The 25072-nt window shown below is 44.4% G+C and overlaps 1 protein-coding gene across 1 annotated transcript in view; it reads left to right on the forward strand.

Annotated features, from left to right (window-relative positions):
- LOC147105636 (uncharacterized) overlaps positions 1 to 17371 on the forward strand; it is a 308669-nt gene extending 291298 nt beyond the window's left edge. Inside the window, exons 135-144 of the mRNA XM_086010932.1 lie at positions 1570 to 1753; positions 2235 to 2448; positions 5191 to 5369; positions 9375 to 9444; positions 9602 to 9708; positions 9847 to 9878; positions 12758 to 12868; positions 14317 to 14368; positions 15660 to 15765; positions 16910 to 17371. Of these exons, the coding sequence (XP_085867058.1) occupies positions 1570 to 1753; positions 2235 to 2448; positions 5191 to 5369; positions 9375 to 9444; positions 9602 to 9708; positions 9847 to 9878; positions 12758 to 12868; positions 14317 to 14368; positions 15660 to 15765; positions 16910 to 17084 (1230 nt within the window). The 3' untranslated portion in view covers positions 17085 to 17371. The remainder of the gene's footprint in view (positions 1 to 1569; positions 1754 to 2234; positions 2449 to 5190; positions 5370 to 9374; positions 9445 to 9601; positions 9709 to 9846; positions 9879 to 12757; positions 12869 to 14316; positions 14369 to 15659; positions 15766 to 16909) is intronic.
- Positions 17372 to 25072: the final 7701 nt, after the last annotated feature.

Below are 25072 nucleotides of genomic sequence, written 5' to 3' on the forward strand. Positions count from 1 at the left end.
ACAGCCCTTACTTTATTGAATTCAAAGATATTTTAAAGTATATTTTATACTATAGGTTACTATACCTGTTATGCATAATTTTTCCTCTTCTATTTCAATTCAAGTTAGAAATATAGTGAGTTTTAGTAACAGAAGAACAAAAATGACTTGCCTTTCCTCACAAGTGAAATCACAAGGGCAATAATATCCTTCCTATTGTATGCTGACCATTACTGTCCATGGTACATTGGTAGAGATGGGGTCTAGCCAATCCTAACATGGGATAGATTTTCAACGTGGCATAGAAGTGGCATTACGGATTGGCCAGACTGAAATCAATCATAATGAATATCAGGCGGTTTCTATAATGGGCGACTAACCGTGAAACCCGGGTTTTATGCCTGAGCGGCAGCTTGAAGATCTACCCCATGACATCCACACTTATCTATACTGCATCTTCATCCAGCATAGTCAATAATCTTTTGGGGGGGGAGGGGGTTAAGGTTTTTGGCCTTTTTCTCCCCCTCGCGTTTTATTTCAAGAAACTGAACACAAACAAGCAGATTACAAGTTGAAGCAGGAAAACTGGCAAACTTTAAAAAAGTAATTATGCAAGAAGAAATTTTCACCATTTTTTTTAACAATGGGAAAATTGTACACTGGTTTTCACACTGATCGAGTATTGATGCATACTCACAACCCAGCACTTACAGGAGGATGCTTTGATAGTCTCATATGTACAGTGATTTAACACACTTCAGGTCCAAGGTTGACATGGCTGCCAGCATAGGGTCTATTCCAACTCCTCCAAGGGTGTTTCTGGGTTGGCTTTCACTTTTCTTGTACAGCTGGGGACTAGTGGTGTGTTCTCATTGGCATTAACTCATCCCTCTGTAGGGATGTGTTGAGATTTGTGAGAGGGAACTTGTTGTATAAGTTTGCAGGAAGGGACAGACTGCCTGACATGTTCCACGTTCTGGATGGAGTCCATACATTTTGTGCTCTAACTGACATCTTTCCCAGAGGTGTCCGAGTTTAAATGAGAAATAAGAGCACAGGAATAGTAGAAAAAAATTACAAATAAGATTTTAAAAAAGTAACATGTGGGGGTGATTTTAAGCCTACCTGCCCAGCAGAAATCAGGGTGGGCGGGGGGTAATTAAAATTCCCCTGGTCACTTACCCGCCCTGGAACCACTGGGAGCTAACCTGCCACACTCTTCACATGCTCCACTCAGCAAGTGGCAAGGACGCCCGCCCAAAGCCAGCAGGGTCCTTTTTAGTGTAGGCATGTCGGGTCCTGATAGTGTGAGAGTCCGCCGGCAGCTTTTAAATCCGGCCCGGGGATTAAAATATGCAGGACCTTTATTTTTGCTGCAGCGGGTGAAATTTGAACTAGCTCCAAAACTCACTCAACAAAAACTAGTCCCCAGTTAAAATTGGGGCAATATCACATTCTTCAAAAATGTTGTTGATCACTGGCTGGAAAGATCTAATTATTATCATTCCCGTGACACGATTTGGTAATAAATTCCTCAAGGATGGAGTTCGCAAATGATGTTTAACGTGTTTTCTATCAATTCTCTTACAGGTAACAGTCAATGGAGTAGCTGTGAGCTTTCCATATGATGCAGAGGGATTTAACATTTCAAAAGTGGGTGTCAGTGTATACATTTTTATTCCTGACATTCGAACCACCATTATTGGTTTCCGAAACAACTTCAAGATCCAAGTGCCAGAACAGTACTTCCTAGATAATACCCAAGGACAATGTGGTATGAGATATGTTATTGTTAATAAATGATGATATGATAGTGTAAGCTACATTATCTACTGTACTAATTTAATGGGTTACAATTTGGAAAGAGCACGTGGCAGTGCAATTCATTTCTGGATTGCTCTAGCAAATGGCTGGTACAGACACAGTAGCTGCATGACCCCCTTTTGTGCTGTAAACCTCCAAGAATCTGTAGATTTAACTCTGAAATTTTCTCTAGCTATTACATTTATGACACACATAGATGAGCATTAACATGGGGCAACTTGTTTTCTTCATGCTGTGGAACCACTTGTCCGCTTCCAGTGTGTTTCCAAATCCTTCTCCCTTGCTTGTATCATTGTAGCCTTAAGTTCTTGAGTACGTGGAGTTTAGCCTGTTAAAGCCTTTGGAAAAGACAATTAAGATTTAAAACATGAATTTTGTACTATTAGAGTAATAGATTTTGTTCACTGTCACAAAATATTTCCGTTTCATAGGTTCTTGTTCTAGAAATATAAAGGATGAATGTGTAAGAAGGAATGGACAAATAGAGCCTTCTGACTGTTGTCACAAAACTGCACTTGACTGGAAGGTTGACGACCCTAATAAGCCGCATTGTAAAGCAGCTCCTACAAATGTGCCTTGTGCTGTGCCTCCTACCGTTCCACCATGTGAATTTGGGAAAACTCTGTGTGATGCCATATTGGGAGAGTATGTACTTTTTGTGTCATTTCTTTGAAAATAAATAGCAAAGTCTATCTACACTTTTATTTCACATAATTAAAAAAAATATATAGTTATAAAGTCAGCAAGAATGTTATACTTTTTTCATGCTTTAGATTAAAAAGTATGTATTTTCTAATTAGTTGAGAAAATGTGATAAAATTCCATTGTGCTGGATAACTGTCCACTTTTCCACCTGCCCCAAATTTCTGATGGCCACAGAAACACCTGCCCATTTTTGAGTGGTTCTGTGCAAATGAGACAAAAATGATGTCAGCCATCCCATTTTCCATTTGCGGCCTATTTGCGTTATTTCCTCTTCTCATCCATATAAGAAAAGCATCCAAAGTTGCTTGGCACTGGTGAAAAGGTGGCAGAGAATTGAAAGAGCTTAGCAGCATCACTGATACGCTTCAGTTTAAAGCTCATTTGTGGCTCCTTTATGGAAATTGTATTTGCTGTTGCCAACAGTGACAAAAACAAAGCAGCTCTGTCCTGTTGTAGTTTTGTTGAGTAGTTTCTTTAATTCAATCACCAGCACCAGTCAGAAGGCATGTGAAAGAAAAACTAGCTATAGTCAAAATCTTGTCCCAATCTTAACTCAGTTTATTTGTCGGTTGTCTTGCAAAGGTTGGTTGAAGGAGCCACGATACTTTTGAACAAACATCGACTGAGTGATTTGTTCAACTGCGTATAAGACGGGCAGCGATTTTCTGATATGGTCAAAAGTTATTAATGTCCAGAAAATCCCAATAAATGCTTTTAGAGATATTCAAGAAGCTGTATCTGTTGGAAATTTTAAGTCAGTTTAGAACTTCCAAGAGATATAGTTTAGACTAACACAGCTCACATAGTGATAGAAGTACTGTATATTTAAAAGTTATCTATAAAAGAATAGCTTACCTCACATTCTCCATCTACATAAATCATTTGCAAATGGGCATAGAGGGACTTATGCCAAAATATGCTGATATCATCAAATTCGGGTTGCATGGCAACAAGAGCCTATAGGAAGACACAATTAGGTCAGGGCATTGGAGGGAATTAGATAAACACTTGAAGAGAAATATTCTTAAAAGATACAAGGAAAGAGCGTGGGAATCAAATTGGAATAATTCACTGCCGCCATTGCTCAAATAATTTGTTTTTTGTGCCAATGTAAGATTGCTGAACATACATTAAAAAAATTAAAGCCAGTGCTTAGATTTTCTACATATTAGTTATAGGTTCTAGCTAAGAAGCATTTAAATACATGTTACATATTTTTGCCACCATCTAAAAGGATATCGCTTAACTCTGAACTATATCTGAGTTTCATTTATGTTATTATTCTTAAAACTTCGAGTACTATTAATTGGCCCATTATCATCTGCACGTTATATATAGTAGATGTACAAGAAGTATTAAAAGTGACAATATACCTGAAGGGCCAACCTTACTAGTTGAGTAATGTGGTCTCAAGAAAGAAGTGCCAATTTTCTGAAATGTGCTCCCAGCATGGAACCTCATCTGCTGGTTGTGCATATCTGGAGATTATGGGTCAATCCCCATTATTTTCATTGGCCCAGATATTCCGATTGCAGGCCTGTCGCGGGTGGAGGACTGCGAACTGGAAAAATCTGCGCCCTTACCTGAGGGCACCCGGGACGCGCACAATTCCGATGCGGGGCCTCTCCAAACTGTCGGTGCGCAGGGCCCACGTATCCCAGAGTAGTTCGCAGCATCCCTGGGATCACATGGGCCATGGGGAGACAATCACAGAAGGGAATCTCCCTTCATACACTTGACAAGAAGACCTGTCAAATATATGAATGGAGATCACCCCCAAAACATAGTAAAACTTTAAATAATTTTTTTTTTTAATCACATTTTTAAAATGACTTGAAATTATGATAAATTAACAATTTTAAACAAAAATTTAAATTTTTGAAAAAAATAATTAAAGTTTTTTACGGGGCTAAAAATAAACATAACTTTTTTAAAAGTATTTTTAAATGATAAATCAGTGAAAACATTTTTAAAAAACTTTTTTCAACTCTAATCCTGGTAAAAGCAGGCCTTACTCCTGCTTTTACCAGGCGCAAGAATTGTAAGGGTTTTCTGTGGGCGGAGGGTCTCCAAAAAGCAGAACTATCCGCCCGCAGAGGCCCTTCTCCAGGGCAGCCGGAGGATCTGTCAAGAGCATTCTTGACAGATCGGAAATGCCAGTTTTCAGCGCATGCGCAGTGCATGCCTGAAACCGGCATTTCCGATGTCCTACGGGTGGGTACACAGCGCGCACCCATCCATAGGGATCGGAATATCCGGCCCATTAAAATTAGTGGATGGAAAATCATGGGCAGCACTCCCAGTGGGAGATGGAAGAAACTTATCAAAGCATTATTGTAGATGGTTTCTTGATAATTCTCTTACACCAATATTGCTTAATATTTTTAGTATACATAAAAAATTATACTAACTTCATGATATTAGATATGAGACAATGGTTGTGAAATTACATCATAGGATATGATTTCTTAGAATTCTTCCCTCGTCTATTTTAACACGGGCATTAATCCTTTTAAATATAGTCTAATGCCTGTCAAAATAGCAGAGAAAGGAATTTCTTATGCTCCTCACGTTGTAATTTTATGGTCATTGTAAAACTTTGAAGTTTTCTTAGAAGGGAAATCATTTTGGCTTTTTGTTATGTTACTAGTATTTAAACTGTTTTACATTCCCATTCTGCAGTTCATTCTACATATGCAGAAACAAGATGGAACTTAAACATTACCACGAGGCGTGTCGTTATGACCACTGTGGGAAGAAGTCTGCAGCAATGGACTGTTCCAGCCTGGAAGCTGCTGCCATGGCATGTAATGCAGCAGGGTCATGTACTGATTGGAGAAACTCTACAAATGGATTATGCAGTGAGTGTTGTGAAACTATAGGATGATTTTTAAGGATTAAAAAAAGTATAGGTGTAGAAATTTAAGAAGGTCAGAAACATGCCAGTGCCACCACGGGCCGAAGTTAACAGCCGCCCGCAATAATAGCACAGGCATCACCGGTATTTTGGTGCTGCCTGCTAATTTAAATTAGTGCAACGCAAAACCTGTAGTGTAACACACTTTTTCTGGTGGCAGTTTCAGCAGGAGGCCCAATGTAGCGTGGCCGTAGTGTCCTTGGAGCAAGAGCAGAGTTATCTTAAAGCTAGCTTGTCATTTTAGAAAGCAGTGTCGATCCCTTAAAGGGGAACTGCCTTCTAAAATGAAAAAAATAAAAATCATTAAAAAATATGCAGTCATTAGCCCTTAGAGCTCAGCTGCCTTGTGAAAAAAATTAAAAAGAATTCCAAAATGGCAGTCTTCAGCTCTTAAAGCTGAACTGCCTTATGCATGAAAAAAAAATGGTAAAGGTGCTTCAGCACTATCACAAATGGCTCAACAAGCCAGGGAAGGGGCACCCAGGGTCTCGCACGCAGCACTCCAGCTTTGTGCCGGGGTCAACACTGCAAGAGAGGTCCTCTACCCACAGGGGCCAGGAGGCCCTCCAGAAAGAATGATGTGGGACCAGATCACCAAGGCCCTTACTGCCAGCAGTGTCGCCTCCATGACCTCGCTCCAGTGCCCAATGAAGCTTCATGAACTCAGACCAGTGGCCAAAGTCACTGCAGCTTCAAAAGCCCTCTCCTACCAACTACATCATGAGCCTCACACACTGCTCAATGCATGAACCCCACCACCACCAGCCCCCACCCCACCCCCCCCCCCACCTTATCACTCACCTACCAACAATTTGTACCAAACACGAGGCACACCTCCCATCCTTGGCAGGGCATGGCTGAGGCCTTGGCCAGTGGTGTGGCTGAAAGAATACAAGATGCCGGTATCCTCGTACCTTATCCTCCTTCTCACATCCCACTTTCCCCTCATCCCACAATATCTTCTGATTTACAAGGTGTACATGGCGTAAGCATGCAGTTCTTGCTTTCCAGTCCTCCCCTCACCACAACTCTACCCTTGTGCCTGCCTCATTTCACACACCCAAGAAATCCAGCCTGCCCAGCCAGTGGTTGACCAAGAAGAGGGAGAGGAGCGTGAAGAAGAAGAAGAAACAGCATCTCTCGATTTCACACTCCCAGCCATGAGCTCCTCAAGGTTGCCCTGCAAGGCCATCTGCAGTGCCCCCCAATGAAAGTCAGCAGCCTTCCATCAGCCATGCTGCAGCCAGTGGGGTAGCACTGCATAACAGCACTAGAATAGGCAAAGGCAGATGCAAGACAGTCACTAAGGGAATGCATAAGGGTGATGAGTTGATTTCTTGATGTCATATTGGATGGATAGATGTATAAAGTTGGATCGGAAAGTTTGCTTTGTGGTGGCTTTTATTTCAGCATTGTAGCCAAGAGGACGCTGTGATGGTCAGTAACAGAGGGAAGGTAAGGTGTGGGACTAATGTTGAAAGGGGAATTGGGGTTGTGGTCACTGGTACCACAGGCGGATAATTCCATCCTGGATATCCCGACCAGAAAGGGGCTGTCTGGGTTGCATCCTTCCTTCCACTTCCTCCTCTTCTGCGTCTTCCTCTTCTCTCTGCAAGTGAATGCTGGAAATCTGAAATAAAAGCAAAATATGCTTTAAATACTCAGCAGGTCAGGCAGCATCTCGACCTGAGACATTAACTCTGTTTCTTTCTCCACGAATGCTGCCTGACCTGTTGAATATTTCCAGTATTTTTTGTCTTCTCAGAGGCCTTTCTTTACCATCCGAAGCCTTGTAAGCATCCACCAGCACTCCCCGCACACTTTGTAATCTTTTAGCATCTATTGCACCAGGCCACTACTTCAATAAAATATTTTTTTTAAAGTCCAAAAGCTCAAAAGCAAAGTTACCTGAAAGATGTGTGTGTCCATTTAAGAAGCGCTGACAGCATCTCTGCAGGGCTGCTTCATGCACGCCTTTCTGTGCGTGCTTAGGACTGAGCATTAAACAGAGCGAGAACGTCCAAGTTTGCAGACGTGGCATCAAGTCAGGCGATTCACAACCATTGACGTCACGATCTGCTCATTTGCATTTCAGCAGCCAGCGCTGTCATGGCGGCTGCTGTGTCCCGCGCCGGAGGCATCCGGAAGCGAGGCAGCGGCCATTTTTTTCCAGCAAACCAGCATTAATGGCCGGCGCTCAGGTAACGAATTTCTAGGCCATAGTTTTGTACATACAGGCCGCGAAATTCGGCTCCTTTGCACCTGCTGTTAGCGCCTCCGGGGGAGGTGGGGGCTAATGGGGCACAAAGGGCTTATCACCTGGGCGGGGGCTCCCCTGGTGAGTTAGTGTGGACCATCGGAGGCCCTGCAGAGCTCTTTAACAGAAGTGTAGGGGTGCTGAAACGTGTCAACGCTACGCGGAGTGGGCATGTAGCACTCTGGCTCTACCGCGCTTTGCGCCTCTGACACCGCCCCGAAAGGAAGTGGAGCGCTTGAAATAGTGCTCTGCTTCCTCACTAGGGCGGTAAACCGAATTTAGCGGCTGGGCCTGCCATCTATTCCATCAGCATGGGTACAGTTTATACTCTCTCACCTTGGTCTTCAGAATCTGACCATGATCAGCCACAACAGCAGCATTACCAGGCTCACCAGCAACACCAACAACCACACCAACCTTCTCCACAATCACCTGATGCTGCATAGGACACAGGGCATCAGCACCGGACCACATTGCTGCCAAGAATGCCAGGGATGGCCTCACCATGGCAAGATTTACTTCACTTGACGCTGCACACCCTGGCTGCCACATGATGCACCAGGTTGGCACCACCCCATACCAACACCAACACCCATAGCATCCCTACAATATCCAAGTCATTCCTTTCACACTCCTCAGCATTGTGGGGGTACCATTATGTCTCACCATTCACTGCAACTCACTAAGCCACTTCTAAAGGTGCACACAAATCTGTCCAAGAACGTAAAGTGTTGAAAATAAAGATTCCAATGTTTGACAGCACAGTAACAGAAACTTCTCATGAACATTGGCTAAAACACACAAGTGCCTACCCTTGTGTGTTGTTAACTGGTATGATTGGACTAGGATGGGGTGAGTGTGAGGGGTGCTAGTGAGATGGGGAAGTGATAATGTAGATAGAGAGGGATGGGTGGAGGCCCAAGGCAAGTTGGTGTGAGTAAGAATGTGCAGGAGTAGGGTAGGAAAGGCAGAGTGATGGGGATGTGATGAGTGGCACCGCAGGATGAGGTTGAGTGTGGCTTTGCAGTAAAGTTTCGTGATTTAGTGAGATAATTGAAAGGTTTGCGCCACTGCAGCCTGGTCCTCCTGACGACATCCCTGCTTGTGTCCTCCTGTGCAATATGCAACCAGGCTGCGTTGGTGTCCCGAGAAGGTCTCTACCACCCAATGAAAGGGAATAGAACCTCCCTGTGTACTGTGACTCCCTCCATAAGCATATGGAGGGGTCATGGGAGTGCCAGGGGGTAGCCGTGCACATTTTTGCAGTGCTTGTCAGTGTTTGCAGCAGCTCAATGCTGTAGAGCACTGACAGCACAAATGTCAAAGTTAATTTGTGCATGGTCCCTTTATGGAAACCGGCTGATGACCCGTCATCAAATGACGTCATCAGTCCCGCTTCCTTCATTTGGCCGGGAAACGTGCTGGGCGGGCTTAACAAGCCCAATCAGGGGAAACTCATGTCGGAGGCCAGGATGGAGCCAGCAGTGAGGCCGCGACCCGCCACCAACCTCGCCCGCCCAGGTAGTGGAAATCGCGACCAATGTGTTTTTAAATTGGGACAGTTATGTGCTTTGATCACAGTAAACTTATTCCAGATAGAACTTTTATTGAACCAGCCTGACTGCCTCTGAAGATTTTAATATTGTGGATATTTTGAATGTCTCTATGCCTAATATTTTTTTTTATTTTAAGACTACACCTGTCCAAAAGGTTTCATCTACAAAGCCTGTTCCAGATATAATCACAATTATTGTCAACACAAGTAAGTATTTTGTGGTATATTTTGTATTATCCAAATGTCTATAATATTTTGAAATAATAGTTTTGATAAATGTTTTTCTTTTAAATAATCATTACCATGCCCTTCATTACTATAATATTGAATAAACGTAACAAATAACTACTATCTTTATTTTCAGTATGATGGTGCCCAGGGAGAAATTTAGTAAACCTGTCGAAGGCTGCTTTTGTCCAAATGAAATGATGCTATCTGAAGATGGGTCCCAATGTGTTCCTTCATGTACCAGTGAGTTGCTATATTTCTATGAAAATATACAAATATTTGTAAATTACAATTAAAATATTAATAAACATTTTGCACTATTGCCACCACTGGCAGAGGCAGCAATATCATTTAATAATATGACACCTCTCTTTTCCACAGGATGCAAAGACAATTCAGGAAGATTAAGACATGTGAGTGCTTGAAAAATCTTTATTGCTTTACTGATATCTATATTCTTAAGTAAACTTATCTCTTGCGATAACAATAAACTGCTAACATCAAGCCAGAATTTCACAAGAGAATGGAGCATTCTTATTAAGATAGTTGCAATTCATTAAGCTCTTGAATCATTTTTCTGGATTTTATTGTTCTGGGGCCATAATGGCCCAGAAATTCGGGTTGGGGGCTTTCCGCGGGTGCAAGTCCCCGATCTGCACTTACCTAGCGTGTCGGCCGTTGAGCTGTGGGCCCCCGTGGAATTCCGATCCTGGGCCTGCTCCAGCTGCCGGCGCGCAGTCCTTGCGTATCCCAGGGGCGCAGTTAGTTCAATGCGTCCCCTGGGATCACTTGGGCCATGGAGAGCCAATTGGAGCAGGGAATGCTCCATTCATAAGTCTGACAGGAAGTGCTGTCAAACTTAGAAATACTACGGGCCCCTTCTTCTTACAAAACATCACTAAATCTTCAAATAAATTTTTTAAAAACATCACATTTTTAAAATAAACTATAAATTACATGAAATAACTATTTTAAACAATAATTTAAATTTTTGAAAAAAATAAATTTATTTTCTAACGGGGCTAAAAATAAACTTACCTTTAAAGTATTTAAAAATAATAAACCTGTGGAAATTTTTTTTTAATTTTAATTAATTCACCACTTACCTTGTAAAACGCAGGCCTTGCGCCTGCTTTTTAAATGTCTAACTTCTGGAGACTTACCTTCCCGGGAAACCTGCAAAAAAAAACAAAGTTCGATGCACACGCGCAGCCTCCCCCGCGCACGCATTCGACCTCTGAACCCCTACTTTTAGGGGATCGGAAGTGCCGGTTTCCCGCGCATGCGCAGTGCATGCAGGAAACCAGCACTTCCATTGGGCTTACGGGTGAGTACCCCGTGCGTACTCACCCGTGGAGACCCGAATTTCTGGGCCATTATATTTTTAAAGCCTCAACAATGAAAGTGTGGTGTTACATGGTAATATGGTAAAACTGCACTATTACAAGTGTACAATAAGGCTTAGAATCTTAGAGCACAGAAGGAGGCCATTTGGCCCATCATGACTGTATTGTCTCTGAGAGAGCTATCCAATTAGCCCCACTCTCCTGCTTTTTCCCCTAGCCCTGCAAATTTTTCCTTTTTCAAGTACATAGTCAATTCCCTTTTGAAAGTTATTATTGAATCTGCTTCCACCACCCTTTCAGGTAATATATTCAGATCATAACAATTTGCTGCATAAAATAATTCTCATTTCCCCCCTGGTTCTATTGCCAATTATCTCAAATCTGTGTCCCCTGGTTACTGACCTTCCTGCCAGTGGAAACAGTTTCTCCCTATCTACGCTATCAACGCCTTTCTTATTTTATTAGGTTGTAGTTATAATGTCACTTTTGTATTGATGCAATGCAGTTTCAGCTGTGTGTCGACACAAAGGTGAGAATTTAACTCAGCGATCAGCTCTCAATCTGATTCCAGAATACACTAAAATCAAACGGTGTGAAACTCCACCCACCTCCCACCCTCCCAGGGGCCATCTTGTGCTCCTTGGACGTTACTCTGTCTAGTGTCTAACTCATTTCCATTTTGAAGCTATATATATATATATCTCACAATTGAGTCCCTATTACAAAAGTTTGCCTAGATCCATCCTTTCCTTCCATTGTCTTTCCTATATCATCACATATTGCATCTTTCTTCACTTGCCTTTGGTTTCTCATTTTTGGTATCAGTCTCAAAACTGCCTTTACTTCTCAGTTAGTTATTCATACAGGAACTCAGCACTGTGTATCTGCTAAAGGTTTTCCCAGCATAACCTCATTATGTACTTGCTGTTGCTGCCTCAAGCAATGCATCAGTGTCAATGTTTTAACTGCGGTCGTCATTGTGTAAATCCCTTCAGCCTAGATTAACCACAGAGACATACAGAACTAGAAACTCCATGGTTGAATCCCTGGCTTGTGCTGTGTTAGCTGATCTTAGCACAAACAAGGGGAAAATAAATAAAGCAGGCTTCGCATTGTCGGTTGTTAGCCAGTGATTTCTTCTGGACTGTGCACATGGTGGAAATCCGTGGAGGACAGGTTCAGACTTGGTTATAGTGGTGTCCTACCGGTGAATGGCCTGCTGACACTCACTGCCCTGTCTCATGCATAAAGAACGGTCACTTCCACAAGTACTCTGGAACCAGTGCCGCTGGTGACCTTTCGGACAGGTGAGGCACAGACGATACATGCCTATTCAAACCAGCTTGTTCCCATGGCAATGGGCCCTTCAGGAGAGAAAGGAGAATTATTTTTGGAGCGTGCTGTCATTTTTCAGCACGTATTAAATCAGAAATCCATATGACTAATTCATTTTTTAGAAATTTTTATTGGGTATAATAAATGCTGCAATTCTTTTCTTCCTCTTTCTGTCAACTTTTCAGAATGGACTCATTTATGCTGGGGCATTATTTTACAGCCAGTGACCTTCCTCCAGCACCTCCTCGGAGTCACCATTATTCATGTGTGAGCCTTGACACTGAGTGTTTGCAAGGTAGTCAACAGAGAGGGTGTGGGGAATTACATCTGAGATATCAGAGCTCACCTGACATTCACACACATCAGTCCAGCAGGGGTGGCTATGAATCTTAGCTGATTTTGCCCTTCCCAACCCAGGGCCATTGAGGCCAATTGTAATGATCCAACATTTACGCAAGCTGAGGTCAGCTATCTCGACAGACACTGGACCTTCCTAGACTGCATGACTCGACTACTTACTGCCATAACCAGCTGAACCATCTAGGGAGTAGCTCCTAACTTCTTTATTTTATAATCACTTTTATGTTAATATTTCTACTTTTCTTTTCCAGGAAGGAGAACAATGGTCTCATCCCAATAATACATGTATTCACTACAGATGTGTAGAAGGTGTGGTAGTAGAGACAAAAATAATATGTTCATCTCAGCCAATCTGTGCCGAGGTTTGTACAGTACTGTACTTTGTTTTTAGTAGATTTCCTTTGTCATGATGCATTATAACACTGAAGTATTCATTTGTTTTTCTATAATTCTTATGTGTGTAATTAATTGACCAATGGATGGTATGCTTAGAAGAACAGTAAAAAAAGAAAACAGATCTGAATTAGTAGGAAAATACTCTATCCTTCATGAAGAGAACGTTTAAAAATCATTCTTAACATTGAGGATTGGGTGGCACAGTGGGTTAACACATTATGCTTTCAAGATCTGGATGGTGCAATGAATCATCATGCTGTGACCAGGCTTTTAATTCAGCCCAGACTGGTGGAATAAATGTCGCCTTCTTCTGCTTGCTATAAGGGTTTTACACAATATAAGGTTGGCCAGTTTCAATACAGTTTCTCATGAGTTTGGGTCCACAGTACAAAACTATCCATAATTTGGCACAGATTGACACTAAATTAGCAATCTTGTTGGAGAGGTTAGTGTGAGAAACTCCAAATTGGAAAAATTCTCTCCGATGCAATAAAGGATATTGTGAAGTTGGAGTTAAAGCAGTTCGTTGGGACAGGATAGAGAGAGCTTTACTCTACATCTGGATGTGCTATAGTTGACCTGGGAGAGCCTCGTGCTAAGTCCAACCCATTCTGAGTGAATGACAGCCTCCTCTCTCTGCCAGCTATAGCAGTTCATGTAAATTTATTTCAGCCATCTCAATTCTGGCCATATGGGTCCACAATACGAAACTAACCACAATGTTCCACAAATCAGCACATTGTTGTAGTAAAGTGCAATTCTGAAATTAGGGCAAAGATACTTTGACGTGATTAAAGAGACAGAGCTTTATTCTACAATGATCCTCTGCCATCCTGAGCTGGGAGTAATTACAGCTGACACTGGCAGAAAAGTATTTCATTCCGCAGCATTGCTCTCTGTGTGCAGAATTGACTAAAAATACACGTTAGAAGTTATTGACCATATAATGTCGAAAGAAAGATAACATTGAAATAGAATTCTAAAATGTAATCATAATTTCATGTAGATTGTACAGCAGAATCCCAGTGAAAGAGACACAGTGCTGTGAAATGTATAGCCATTTGGCCCAACCAGTCTGTGCCGGCATTTACCCTCCACACGGGCAAATAGTTCTAATCATAATTACCCACCCTGTTCCCATAACCCTGCTATATACTACTATGCATTGATGTACCTGAAGCAAATATTCCTGTAACTACCTTCAAAGCAAATATGTTTGAAAAATATATGATTATTCATCTCAATGGCACGCTGGTAAATGTAACTAGAATTTATTTGTAACCATTATCTGTAGTTGGATTGTCTGTGTAATTTGCACACGTATCACAATCAACACTGGTATAACTTGTGTAACAATTGATATTTAAACGATATGTATACAACAATTATAATTCAATATTTTCTGTGTGTTTAGTCTGAGAAACAATGGGACGAACATCACTGCTGCTATAAATGTTCCCTGCAAGGTGAGCACTTAGTTTCAGTGCACTGCAATTTATTTGAATATATTCTTCCCTGCAGTACATATAGCAACTTTAAGTTGCTCCAGTTCCAAATTTCCTCATCTTTATATGTTATGAATTCCCTACCTTACAACAGTGATTACACTTCAAAAATTTAGCTATGAACCGCTTTGGGGTGTCCTGAGGTCATGAAAGGCACTATAAAACTGCTGGTTCCGTCTTTCTATATTAACGCATGTTGAGGCAGGGCACGTTCCTGACACATTTCCACCCCATTTGTAAATTGTGAGCTCTGTGCTTAGGCCCTCTTTTACTACTGGCACGTCAGATGATCAAGCTGCCATGAAGTAATTGTGCTCCAGACCATTCTGTTACCTGATCTGCAAAAGTCTTGAAGAAGCACAAAAATGTTTTGGTGAGAATTCAGTGCAGTTCAACATGCTGACACAAGCACTTCACCCTCCCAGCATTTGATTCCAATTTTGCACAGGACCTGTGCATCTGACCCACATTGTAATATGCTACTGAGCTGACCCAATGAATTGCGGCAGAGCCAGCAGCGCACGTCACCGGCAGAGGTTCTGCCCCGTTGACGTTCTGACCTCTGCACAGACCCAGCGGGAAACTTCAAAGTCACAATGTAGTTCTTGGCCTCTTTACCAGCACGTATAGGATGGGCCGAATGGCCTCCTTCTGTGTCATAAATTTCTATGATTCTTAAGCAGGATTCCTATTTTAACAACATCAGCTCAAAAATTGTTTTGCATATTTATACCAATCAACAGGTTCATTATTATTCAATTATTTCCTTGCAGACAAATGCTTTAAGCTTACTTTAAGATAGCAATGGAAAACCATATGAAGCTTCCATCTGCTGGTATCATTTGTCAGTAATTTCAAGATTTTATTCTTTAAAAGAAAGAAAACCTGTTGCCTCCTGACATGAATCTTGTCATTCATGTGAAAATGACTTATGTAATAATACTGGGCAACCTGCTGGTGGCGCAGTCCAGGGAGAGTATAAATACTCGGGCATGGGCCCAGCTTGTGCAGGACATTCTTTAACAGGAACTAGTGAAGGATACAACTAGATCTCCATGTTGAAAAACAGTTGATTAAAGCCTTGTTTAATTCTCAGACCAAGTGCCTAGTAGTTTTCTTATGTCACCTCCTTCATCTCTTGCGTCCATTTGTTTTATCTGTACGAGCTGACAGTTCTTTATAAGGCAACTTAAAATGATTTTAAAATATTCTGATTGATTCCTCCCAATTTCCACACTTTTCTTTTCTACAGTGCATCAGTGTAAGGTTCAAAACAAACAGCTTAACATCACCAAGGATGGCTGTTCAGCAAATGTTCAAGTGAATGGATGTGGAGGAATTTGTAACTCATTTGCCATGTAAGTAATTTGGTTGAATATTTTTGTTGGGCTTTAACCAGAAAAATGAATCAAACAAAAAATACTGGGAACATCCAGGAGGTTAATCAGCACCTCTGTAGTGAGTGGACAGTCAGTGGTTTGTGCTTGTACACTTTTAAGAGATGAAAAACATATAAATAGAATCAGAAAATGGGGAGGGGAAAAACAAAGAAACACAGAGAATGGAATGATTGTTGGATAATGTAATGGATCATCTCGGTCAAGTTATGGAAAGAAGCAGGTCTTTAATACCTGTAACAGGCTTGTGAGCCATTCTGCAACTCCTCCCTTGATGTCCCCTTTTGTCCATGTTCCACACGTATGCACAATGCCAGAGTCTACAACCTTTCTTTCACTATTTGAAAGGATTACTTTTAAACATGGTGGGGGGGGGGCTTTCTCCACCTATTAGCCTGTTACATAAAGGAACTTTCACGTTAAAATCTGCCACGTTAATATCTGCCATATCTCAGCCCATCGATACGATTGATCCAAGGGTCTGTGAAGAGACTCAGGGATGGAGTTTACTGCCCCAAATCAGGAGCTGGGCGGAGAAGCCTACTACTGGATTCCCCTCCCCTCAGAGTGCTATTGGGAATTTCCCTTTTTCCCCCTCCCCTTTCCCGAGGGAACACAGCCAGTTGACCCTTGACTGAGGTGGGGAAAGCAGGGCTCAGAAAAATGGCCAAACGCCCTGCCTCCTGCCTCAGGTGCCACCTACTCCAGCTACTGGCAGGAGAGGAGGGGGGGAGGTACCTCCTGGGACAGTGGCAGAAAGCTAAAGGCCTTTTTGGTGGTTGCGAGCCTAGTAGTGGCCATCCAGTGATAGTGCAAACCCATAGAATTTGATGAATGGATATGAGGTCAACTTTATGCAGTTTGAGCTCTTCTAATTCCTTTTATTTTGAGAGTATGCAATGTCTTAAGATAAAATATATTGCTATTTAATTTGAATTACTTTGTTCTTATATATGTGATGTATTTCACAATGGGTAACTGCCTTGACACCATGATGGCAATGCTACTTGCTGCATTCTAGCTTGATGTGATTAAAATGGACAATATAATAAGATAATATATTAAGTTGACTGAATTCTTCCACTGTGATCTGGTTATTTTTCAGATTTGATCCCTTGATAAATGGCATGAAGTACACCTGTCAGTGCTGCCAAGAAAATGAATCTGAGACAAAAATAGCAATGCTGAGGTGCACGAATGGAAAAGCTAAACAGTACAACTATATTTCTGCAAAGTCGTGCAGGTGCAAAACCTGTGCAGCGTTGCACTCAGGCATCTAGTCAACTGAACAGAATTTGGGCAACATAAGTTGATGCTGAAATATGAAATGAAATTCTAAACTTAAAGATGATTTTTACTCTATTTGTAATCTCTATTTGATTGCTTTTAAGCCAACGTTACTTGGTGGGAAAAAGAAAATGTTGCTAAGTATCATTTACTCCTAACTACTTTTAAACTGTGGGATTGTGGTCTCTTTGCAATATGTCTTCAGTATGTTGCAAACCTTTCATCTTTTGTTCAGTGGGAAATTATAATCAATAAAGCATTTTCTGTATGAATGAATCTCTGCTATGGTATGTTGTCATATGTTTCACTTTATTTTAAATTCAAATGTACATAAAAGAAAAATGTGATTTGTTTACAATTTAAATTCACCCGCTCCGCGCTCCCAACTATAGTTTCAGTTCTCCAGCCTGAAGCTACCTTTGAACGAAACAACTCACTGGGTACATGGGATCACTAAATTTACTCTACATTCTTAGACAGAAACCGTACATCAATTACCCTCTGGCAGCAATCACAGCATAAAAGAGGAGCTGAAAAGTCACGGCAGCCAGAGGAGCTGCTGGAACGAACGCCCGCAACTTCGCCAATGCTGAGATGAAGGTGCCTTTCCTGCGGCTGGACTCCACTCACTAGTGGATAGTCAAGCAAGATATAGTCAGCAATATGGGATCATTTTGTAGAGCATCAACAGACTTGTCCCGACAGGGGAAGCATTCTTTCAACATTCCAGGTGTGATCTATTGTGACCTTGGTGGCCAAATGGGCCTTGTTGTCTATCTCCTCAGCAAGCTTGACTGGGGTCATTGGCCAGGATTGGGGTGAAACCTCATCTACCTGGAGTCATCTGGACACCTGCCTTTGATTGGCAGAAAGACCTTCATTATAACTGCATCATGTTAACTGCTAGGATGCTTTGTTGATGTTCAGGCCTCAGTTTTAAACCCCCCCCCCCCACCCCCCGATGGGTGGGAGAGGGTCAGGGGGTCTTACAATATCAGGATCGGGCAACCTGACCCCATTCCCACCTCTTTAAATTTTTAAGTGCAGAAATCAGGCCATGGATGAGGCTCCTGTAATAGGCAGGTGGAGGCCTAATTAACATACCAAAGTCATAGCCTAATGACCCCTGCTGTCTCCTGCTGCTAGTGAATCCTCTCGCCGGCCGGCCAGACTATCACTATGCTAATGAGGGCACCGCGAAGTCCAGCAGGGCCTCCATATCCCCGGCCTTGCCAGGTTCTTTGGTTAATTTCAGCCTCCCTCTCACCCTCCCCGGCTCCCTGTCAATATCATGGCCTCAGAATCTTATGCCTATCGTTACATACTCGTTGAATATTTAGGGAGTGGTATACCTTTCTTTTAATATATGCCACTGTATCTTCTACTGCATAAGGTAAGAGCTCATGGTGTTGGGGGTAATGCATTAGATTGGATAGAGGATTGGCTAACTAACAGAAAACAGAGAGTTGGGATAAATGGGTCATTTTCAGGATGGCAATCTGTAACTAGTGGAGTGCCACAGGGATCAGTGCTGAGGCCTCAACTATTTTCAATCTATATTAATGGCTTGGATGAAGGAAGCGAGTGTATTGTAGCCAAATTTGCGGACGATACAAAGAAAGATGGGAAAGCAAGTTGTGAGGAGGACATAAATTTTGGGGGTGATTTTGCCAATGGGGGCGCGTTGGAGGCGGGACTGCTGCTTGTCGGGTTTAAGAACATAAGAAATAGGAGCAGGGGTAGGCCATTCGGCCCTTCGAGCCTGCTCCGCCATTCAATGAGATCATGGCTGATCTTCTGCCTCAACTCCATTCACCAGCCCTATCGCCATATCCCTTGATGCCCTTACTAGTCAGAAATCTATCGACTTCTGTTTTGAATATACCCAATGACTGAGCCTCCACAGCCCTCTGGGGTAGAGAATTCCAAAGATTCACCACCCTCTGTGTGAAGAAATTTCTTCTCATCTCAGTCCTGAATGGCCTACCATTTATCCTGAGGCCCCTGGTTCTAGACTCCCCAGCCAAGGGAAATATTCTCCCAGCATCCACCCTTAGTCCCGCCTCCATCGACTTGTGGCCAACCCACACTATTTTCACTTGATTGACCTTGTTAAGCCCGCCCAGTGGGCTTAGCAGGCCAATTAAGGGGAAGCCAGTTACAGAGAACGTCAGCGTATGACGTTTCATCTGTCAATTTTTGACAGATGAATTGTCATCGTTTGACCGCTCTGTGAAGCTGTCAAACACTGACATTCTCTGTTGTTTGATGAGTCCTTGTATTCAAGACTCCTCAAACCTCATTTCTGAACAGAAAGCAGATGGCTGTTGCATCGGAGAATGTCATCTCTGCCATTGAGATGCGAGAGTCTCCGGTTCCCCAACTGTTGAAGCCTGCAGGAAGAAACAAAGGTAAGTAAACATTTTCTATCACTTTTCACTCACCTCACATACTTACCTCTCCACACTTGCACCCATCACTTACCTCCACAGTGCACTTTTGCACCCCGCAGACCCACTGCTCGCCCCGGTGACCCTGGCGGGGTTTCCTGACGTCGGGAAGCCCGCGCCTCTGGTGGAAAAATGGGGATAATCCTCTTAACTGCCTGTTAACTACCTGTTAACAGGCAGTTAAGTGGCTGTAATCCCCTTCCCGCCTCCAGGAGACGGGACCCGGCGCAGGTCGGCTACCCGCCTCCCAGGAAGATGGCACGGAGGCGGGTTGGGGGCAGGATGGGGACCCGTCCCCAGATTATGCCATTTTCCCGGCAGTCCCGCCTCCAAACCTTCCTCCTCAGGGCTGGCAAAATCATCCCCAAAGAGTCTGCAAAGGGATATAGAGAGGTTCAGTGAGTGGGCAAGAATTTGGCAGATGGAGTATAATGTGGGAAAATGTGAGGTTATCCACTTTGGTAGGAAGAATAGAAAAGAAAAATATTATTTAAATGGAGAGAGACTACATAATGCTGCGGTACAGAGGGATCTGGGGGTCCTCGTACATGAAACACAAAAAGTTAACATGCAGGTACAACAAGTAATTAGAAAGGCATTTATTTCAAGGGGATAGAGTATAAAAGTAGGGAAGTCTTGCTGCAGCTGTACAGGGCGCTGCTGAGACCACACCTAGAGTACTGCGTACAGTTTTGGTCCCCTTATTTAAGAAGGGATGTACTTGTATTGGAGGCAGTTCAGAGAAGGTTCACCTAGATTGATTCCTGAGATGAAGGGGTTGTCTTATGAGGAAAGGTTGAGCAGATTGGGCCCATACTCATTGGAGTTTAGAAGAATGAGAGGTGATCTTATTGAAACATATAAGATTCTGAGGGGGTGGACAGGGTAGATGCTGAGAGGATGTTTCCCCTCGTGGGGGAATCTAGAGTGAGGGGGCATAGTCTCAGAATAAGGGGTCGCCCATTTAAGACGGAGATGAGGAGGAATTTCTTCTCACAGAGGGTCGTGAATTTTTGGAATTCTTTACCCCAGAGAGCTGTGGAGGCGGAGTCATTGAATATATTCAAGGCTGAGATAGACAGATTTTTGAGCAACAGTGGAGTCAAGGGTTATGGGGAGTGGGCGGGAAAGTGGAGTTGAGGCCAAAATCGGATCAGCCATGATCTTATTGAATGGTAGAGCTGGCTCGAGGGGCCAAATGGCCTACTCCTGCTCCTATTTCTTATGTTCTTATGTTAAAGCCATATGAGTACAGTCCACAACCCCTTCTACTCTAGGGAGCCTGGCACCCTGATAAATCCCAAAGCCCTCTTGTATTGAGAAGCCGAGTCTATTGCAAGTGAAATGAACTGGCCGTCTCTATTGAACAGCCCACTGGTCACATGCTTGATGCAATGGTGAACCACTGACTGCAAAATGTTGCAGAGATGATACCCTGCACTTGACATGAAGGATCCCAGTGGATAAAATGTCAGCAAGTATACCTTCAGATCCATGAACAGAGCGGTAGCATTCCTTAAAGATAGCTACAGCTCGGGTTTCAGTCTCCTGCATGACCAAATGCGCACTGCCTTTGGAGGTCTGAGTCTCCTCAAGCATTGTTCCTTGGACAGTTGAAAGTAAGAGCTCTGTTTAGTGTGGTAGCTGGGTAACCACTTACCCCTCCCAGGTCCCTTTGCTGTCTTCCTCAATACCAAGGAAGGGCATATGCAGAGAAATGCTCAGTGGAGTCGAATTTCTCCCCCCTCCAACCAACCCCCCCCCATTTCTGCCATGCTCGCTACTTCTCTGCTAGCTTTCAGAAAGGCCAGAGCAGAAAGGAGCCGGCCCTGTCAACCTTACAAACTGTGGCAATATTTGAAGACAAATCCCTGGAAATTAATTATTAAAACCCATGCGTTTCTATTTTTCAATTGTTACGTGATGTAAATCTAGGGGAAATATCTTTTTTTAAACCTGCTGCATTTTTTAAGTTTTGACTCAGAAACAGTAAATCCAGGTGTTTTGACTGGTGGATACAGATGTGAACCAGTTCTTGCTCTATTGGTGTCTTTATCTGTGAAACATGTATGTTGAACTTTTTATTGTTGGAGTTATCCTGAAAAGGAAAAAATTCCAGCAATCCTCTTTATCTCATCATGAACAGGTCCTGCAGAGGGAGCATGTGGTGTGCACTGGTACGCTTGAGCTCTTCCAGTTAAAAGCTCTATATCTGAATGCACACAGCATTCATAACAAGATAGATGAGTTGACGACACAAATAGATACAAATGGGTATGATCTGATCGCCATTACAGAGACGTGGTTGCAAGGTGACTGATACGCTTATCAATTACTTCATAAAAGGTGATGAGTCGAAGAAGAGATGATGAGTCGAAAGAAGAGATGAATAAGGCTTTTATTAGCTAAGAAGAGACCATGCTTCTTCGTGAGTGACTGAACAAGTCTGAACGAAACCCACACAGTGGTGGGTGGAGTCAGCTGAGGCATGCCTCCATACACAGCGCCACCCAGAGGTGGCAATATACAATACAGTGGTTTACCACATTCACCCCTTGTTTAATGTGAAGTCCGGCGGGGTGAAGGGTACTACAAGTTAAGTCTATCAGGAGGCCTTGTCTGACGTCCTGATCGTCGTGGTGGCGGCGGTGGTGTTGCAGCATCCGACGTCGGGTCTGGTGTCTGGGTGGTTGGCGAAGATTCCTGGGGCTTTGGCATGCCGTCTGCAGGGGTTGGGTTGGGAGGGGTGGTGGGGGATAACAGTGGTAAGGGGGATAACGGTGGTAAGGGGGATAACGGTGGTAATTCAGGGGTACCCGAGGGTGCGAGATCTCGTATGGAGACCGTGTCCTCCCGCCCGTCTGGGTATGTCACCCAGGCATACTGGGGGTTGGCGTGTAGGAGGTGCACCCGCTCGACCAGGGGGTCCGTTTTATGCGTCCTCACGTGCCTCCGCAGTAGGACGGGCCCAGGAGAAGTCAACCATGCCGGTAGCGAGGTTCCCGATGTAGACTTCCGGGGGAAAACGAACATTTTCTCATGAGGGGTCGCATTAGTGGCAGTACAAAGCAGTGACCGAATGGAGTGAAGCGCTGCAGGGAGGACCTCCTGCCAGCGGGAGGTCAGAAGGCCCTTAGATTTTAGTGCTAAGAGGACTGCCTTCCAAACCGTCGCGTTCTCCCTTTCCACCTGGCCGTTCCCCCGGGGGTTGTAACTGGTGGTCCTGCTCGTGGCGATACCTCTTGTTAGCAGGTACTGCCGAAGTTCGTCGCTCATGAACGATGAGCCCCTGTCGCTATGTATATAGCTGGGGAACCCGAACAGAGCGAAGATGTCATTCAGACACTTGATGACCGTGGTACTGGTCATGTCTGGGCAAGGGATGGCAAAGGGGAAACGGGAGTACTCATCAACTATGTTGAGGAAGTACACATTGCGGTCAGCGGAGGGGAGGGGCCCTTTAAAATCGACGCTCAGGCGTTCGAAGGGGCGGGTGGCCTTGATCAGGCTTGCTCTGTCCGGCCTATAGAAGTGCGGTTTGCACTCGGCGCAGATTTGGCAGCTCTTGGTCATGGTCCTGACCTCCTCGATGGAGTAGGGCAGGTTACGGGATTTGATAAAATGGAAAAACCTGGTGACCCCCGGGTGGCAGAGGTCATTGTGGAGGGACTGCAGCCTATCACTCTGCGCGTTGGCGCATGTACCACGTGATAGGGCATCTGGGGGCTCATTGAGTTTCCCTGGCCGATACAAGATATCATAATTGTAGGTGGAGAGTTCGATTCTCCACCTCAAGATCTTGTCGTTCTTGATTTTACCCCTCTGCTTATTATTAAACATAAAAGCTACTGAACGCTGGTCAGTGAGCAGGGTAAATCGTTTCCCGGCCAGGTAATGCCTCCAGTGACGCACCGCTTCTACAATAGCCTGGGCCTCCTTTTCGACGGAGGAGTGTCTCGTCTCGGGGCCCTGGAGGGTCCTTGAGAAAAAGGCCACGGGTCTGCCCGCCTGGTTAAGGGTCGCGGCTAGGGCGAAGTCGGAGGCATCGCTCTCCACTTGGAAGGGGATGGACTCATCCACCGCGTGCATTGCGGCCTTCGCGATATCGTTCTTGATAAGAGTGAAGGCTGCACACGCCTCTGGTGTCAGGGAGAAGGAGGTGGCTTTGATGAGGGGCCTGGCTTTGTCTGCATAGAGGGGCACCCACTGGGCGTAGTAGGAGAAAAACCCCAGGCATCTCTTCAGTGCTTTTTGGCAGTGGGGAAGGGGTAGCTCCATTAGGGGGCGCATTCTGTCGGGGTCGGGCCCGATTACTCCGTTCTCCACCACGCAGCCGAGGATGGCCAGGCACTTGGTGTGAAACATACATTTTTCCTTATTGTACGTTAGGTTCAGCCGTTGGGCCGTACGGAGGAAATTTGCTAGATTAACGTCGTGGTCCTGCTGGTCGTGGCCGCAGATGGTGACGTTATCCAAATAGGGGAAGGTTGCCCGCAGCGCGTTCTGGTCAACCATTCGGTCCATCTCCCTTTGGAAGACCGAAACCCCGTTGGTGACGCCGAAGTGGACCCTAAGGAAGTGGTAGAGGCGGCCGTTTGCCTCGAAGGCAGTATACTGGCGGTCCTCATGGCGGATGGGCAGCTGGTGGTACGCTGACTTAAGGTCGATGGTGGAGAATACTTTGTATTGCGCAATCTGATTGACCATATCAGATATGCGAGGGAGGGGGTACGCGTCCAGCTGGGTGTACCGGTTTATGGTTTGGCTGTAGTCGATTACCATGCGGCGTTTTGCAGTGGTTTTAACGACTACAACCTGGGCTCGCCAGGGGCTAGTGCTACCTTCGATAATGCCCTCCTTCAAGAGCCGCTCCACCTCAGAGCTGATAAAAGCTCTGTCCCCGGCACTGTACCGCCTGCTTTTGGTAGCGATGGGTTTACAGTCGCGGGTGAGGTTAGCGAACAGGGGAGGGGGGGGGGACTTTTAATGTGGAAAGGCTGCAGGTGGTTTGCAGCGGGCGATTTAAAAGTTGTTGGTTGCAGACTGTGAGTGGGGGGAGGGGTCCACCGTATGCTAGTGTGACACTCTTAAGGTGGCACTGAAAATCCAACCCTAGCAGGACGGCAGCGCAAAGACGGGGCAGGACTAGCAGTTTAAATTTTTGATATTCAGTGCCCCCTACTGACAGGGTCACCACACAGTAGCCGCTGATGTCCATTGACTGGGACTTGGACGCCATAGAAATGCGATGGTGCGTTGGCAGAATCGTGAGGGAGTGGCTACGTACCGTGTCGGGGTGGACGAAACTCTCTGTGCTCCCGCTGTCGATCAGGCAACTGGTGGCGCGGCCGTTTACCGCGATATCCATCATGGAGCTGGATAGATGGTGAGGGTGGCCTTGATCCAGCGTCACGGAGGCCAGTATGTGGCTTAGTGAGTCACTATAGTCATCCGCCGAGACGGTGGTCGGTTCCGGTGACGAAATGGCGGTTGAGTGCGTTGGATACGATGGCGGCGGATGCCATGCGGCC

This window comes from Somniosus microcephalus, chromosome 17, assembly GCF_052327205.1.
Source record: "Somniosus microcephalus isolate GS21.2 chromosome 17, FLI_Smic_1.0, whole genome shotgun sequence".
Classification (NCBI taxonomy): domain Eukaryota; kingdom Metazoa; phylum Chordata; class Chondrichthyes; order Squaliformes; family Somniosidae; genus Somniosus; species Somniosus microcephalus.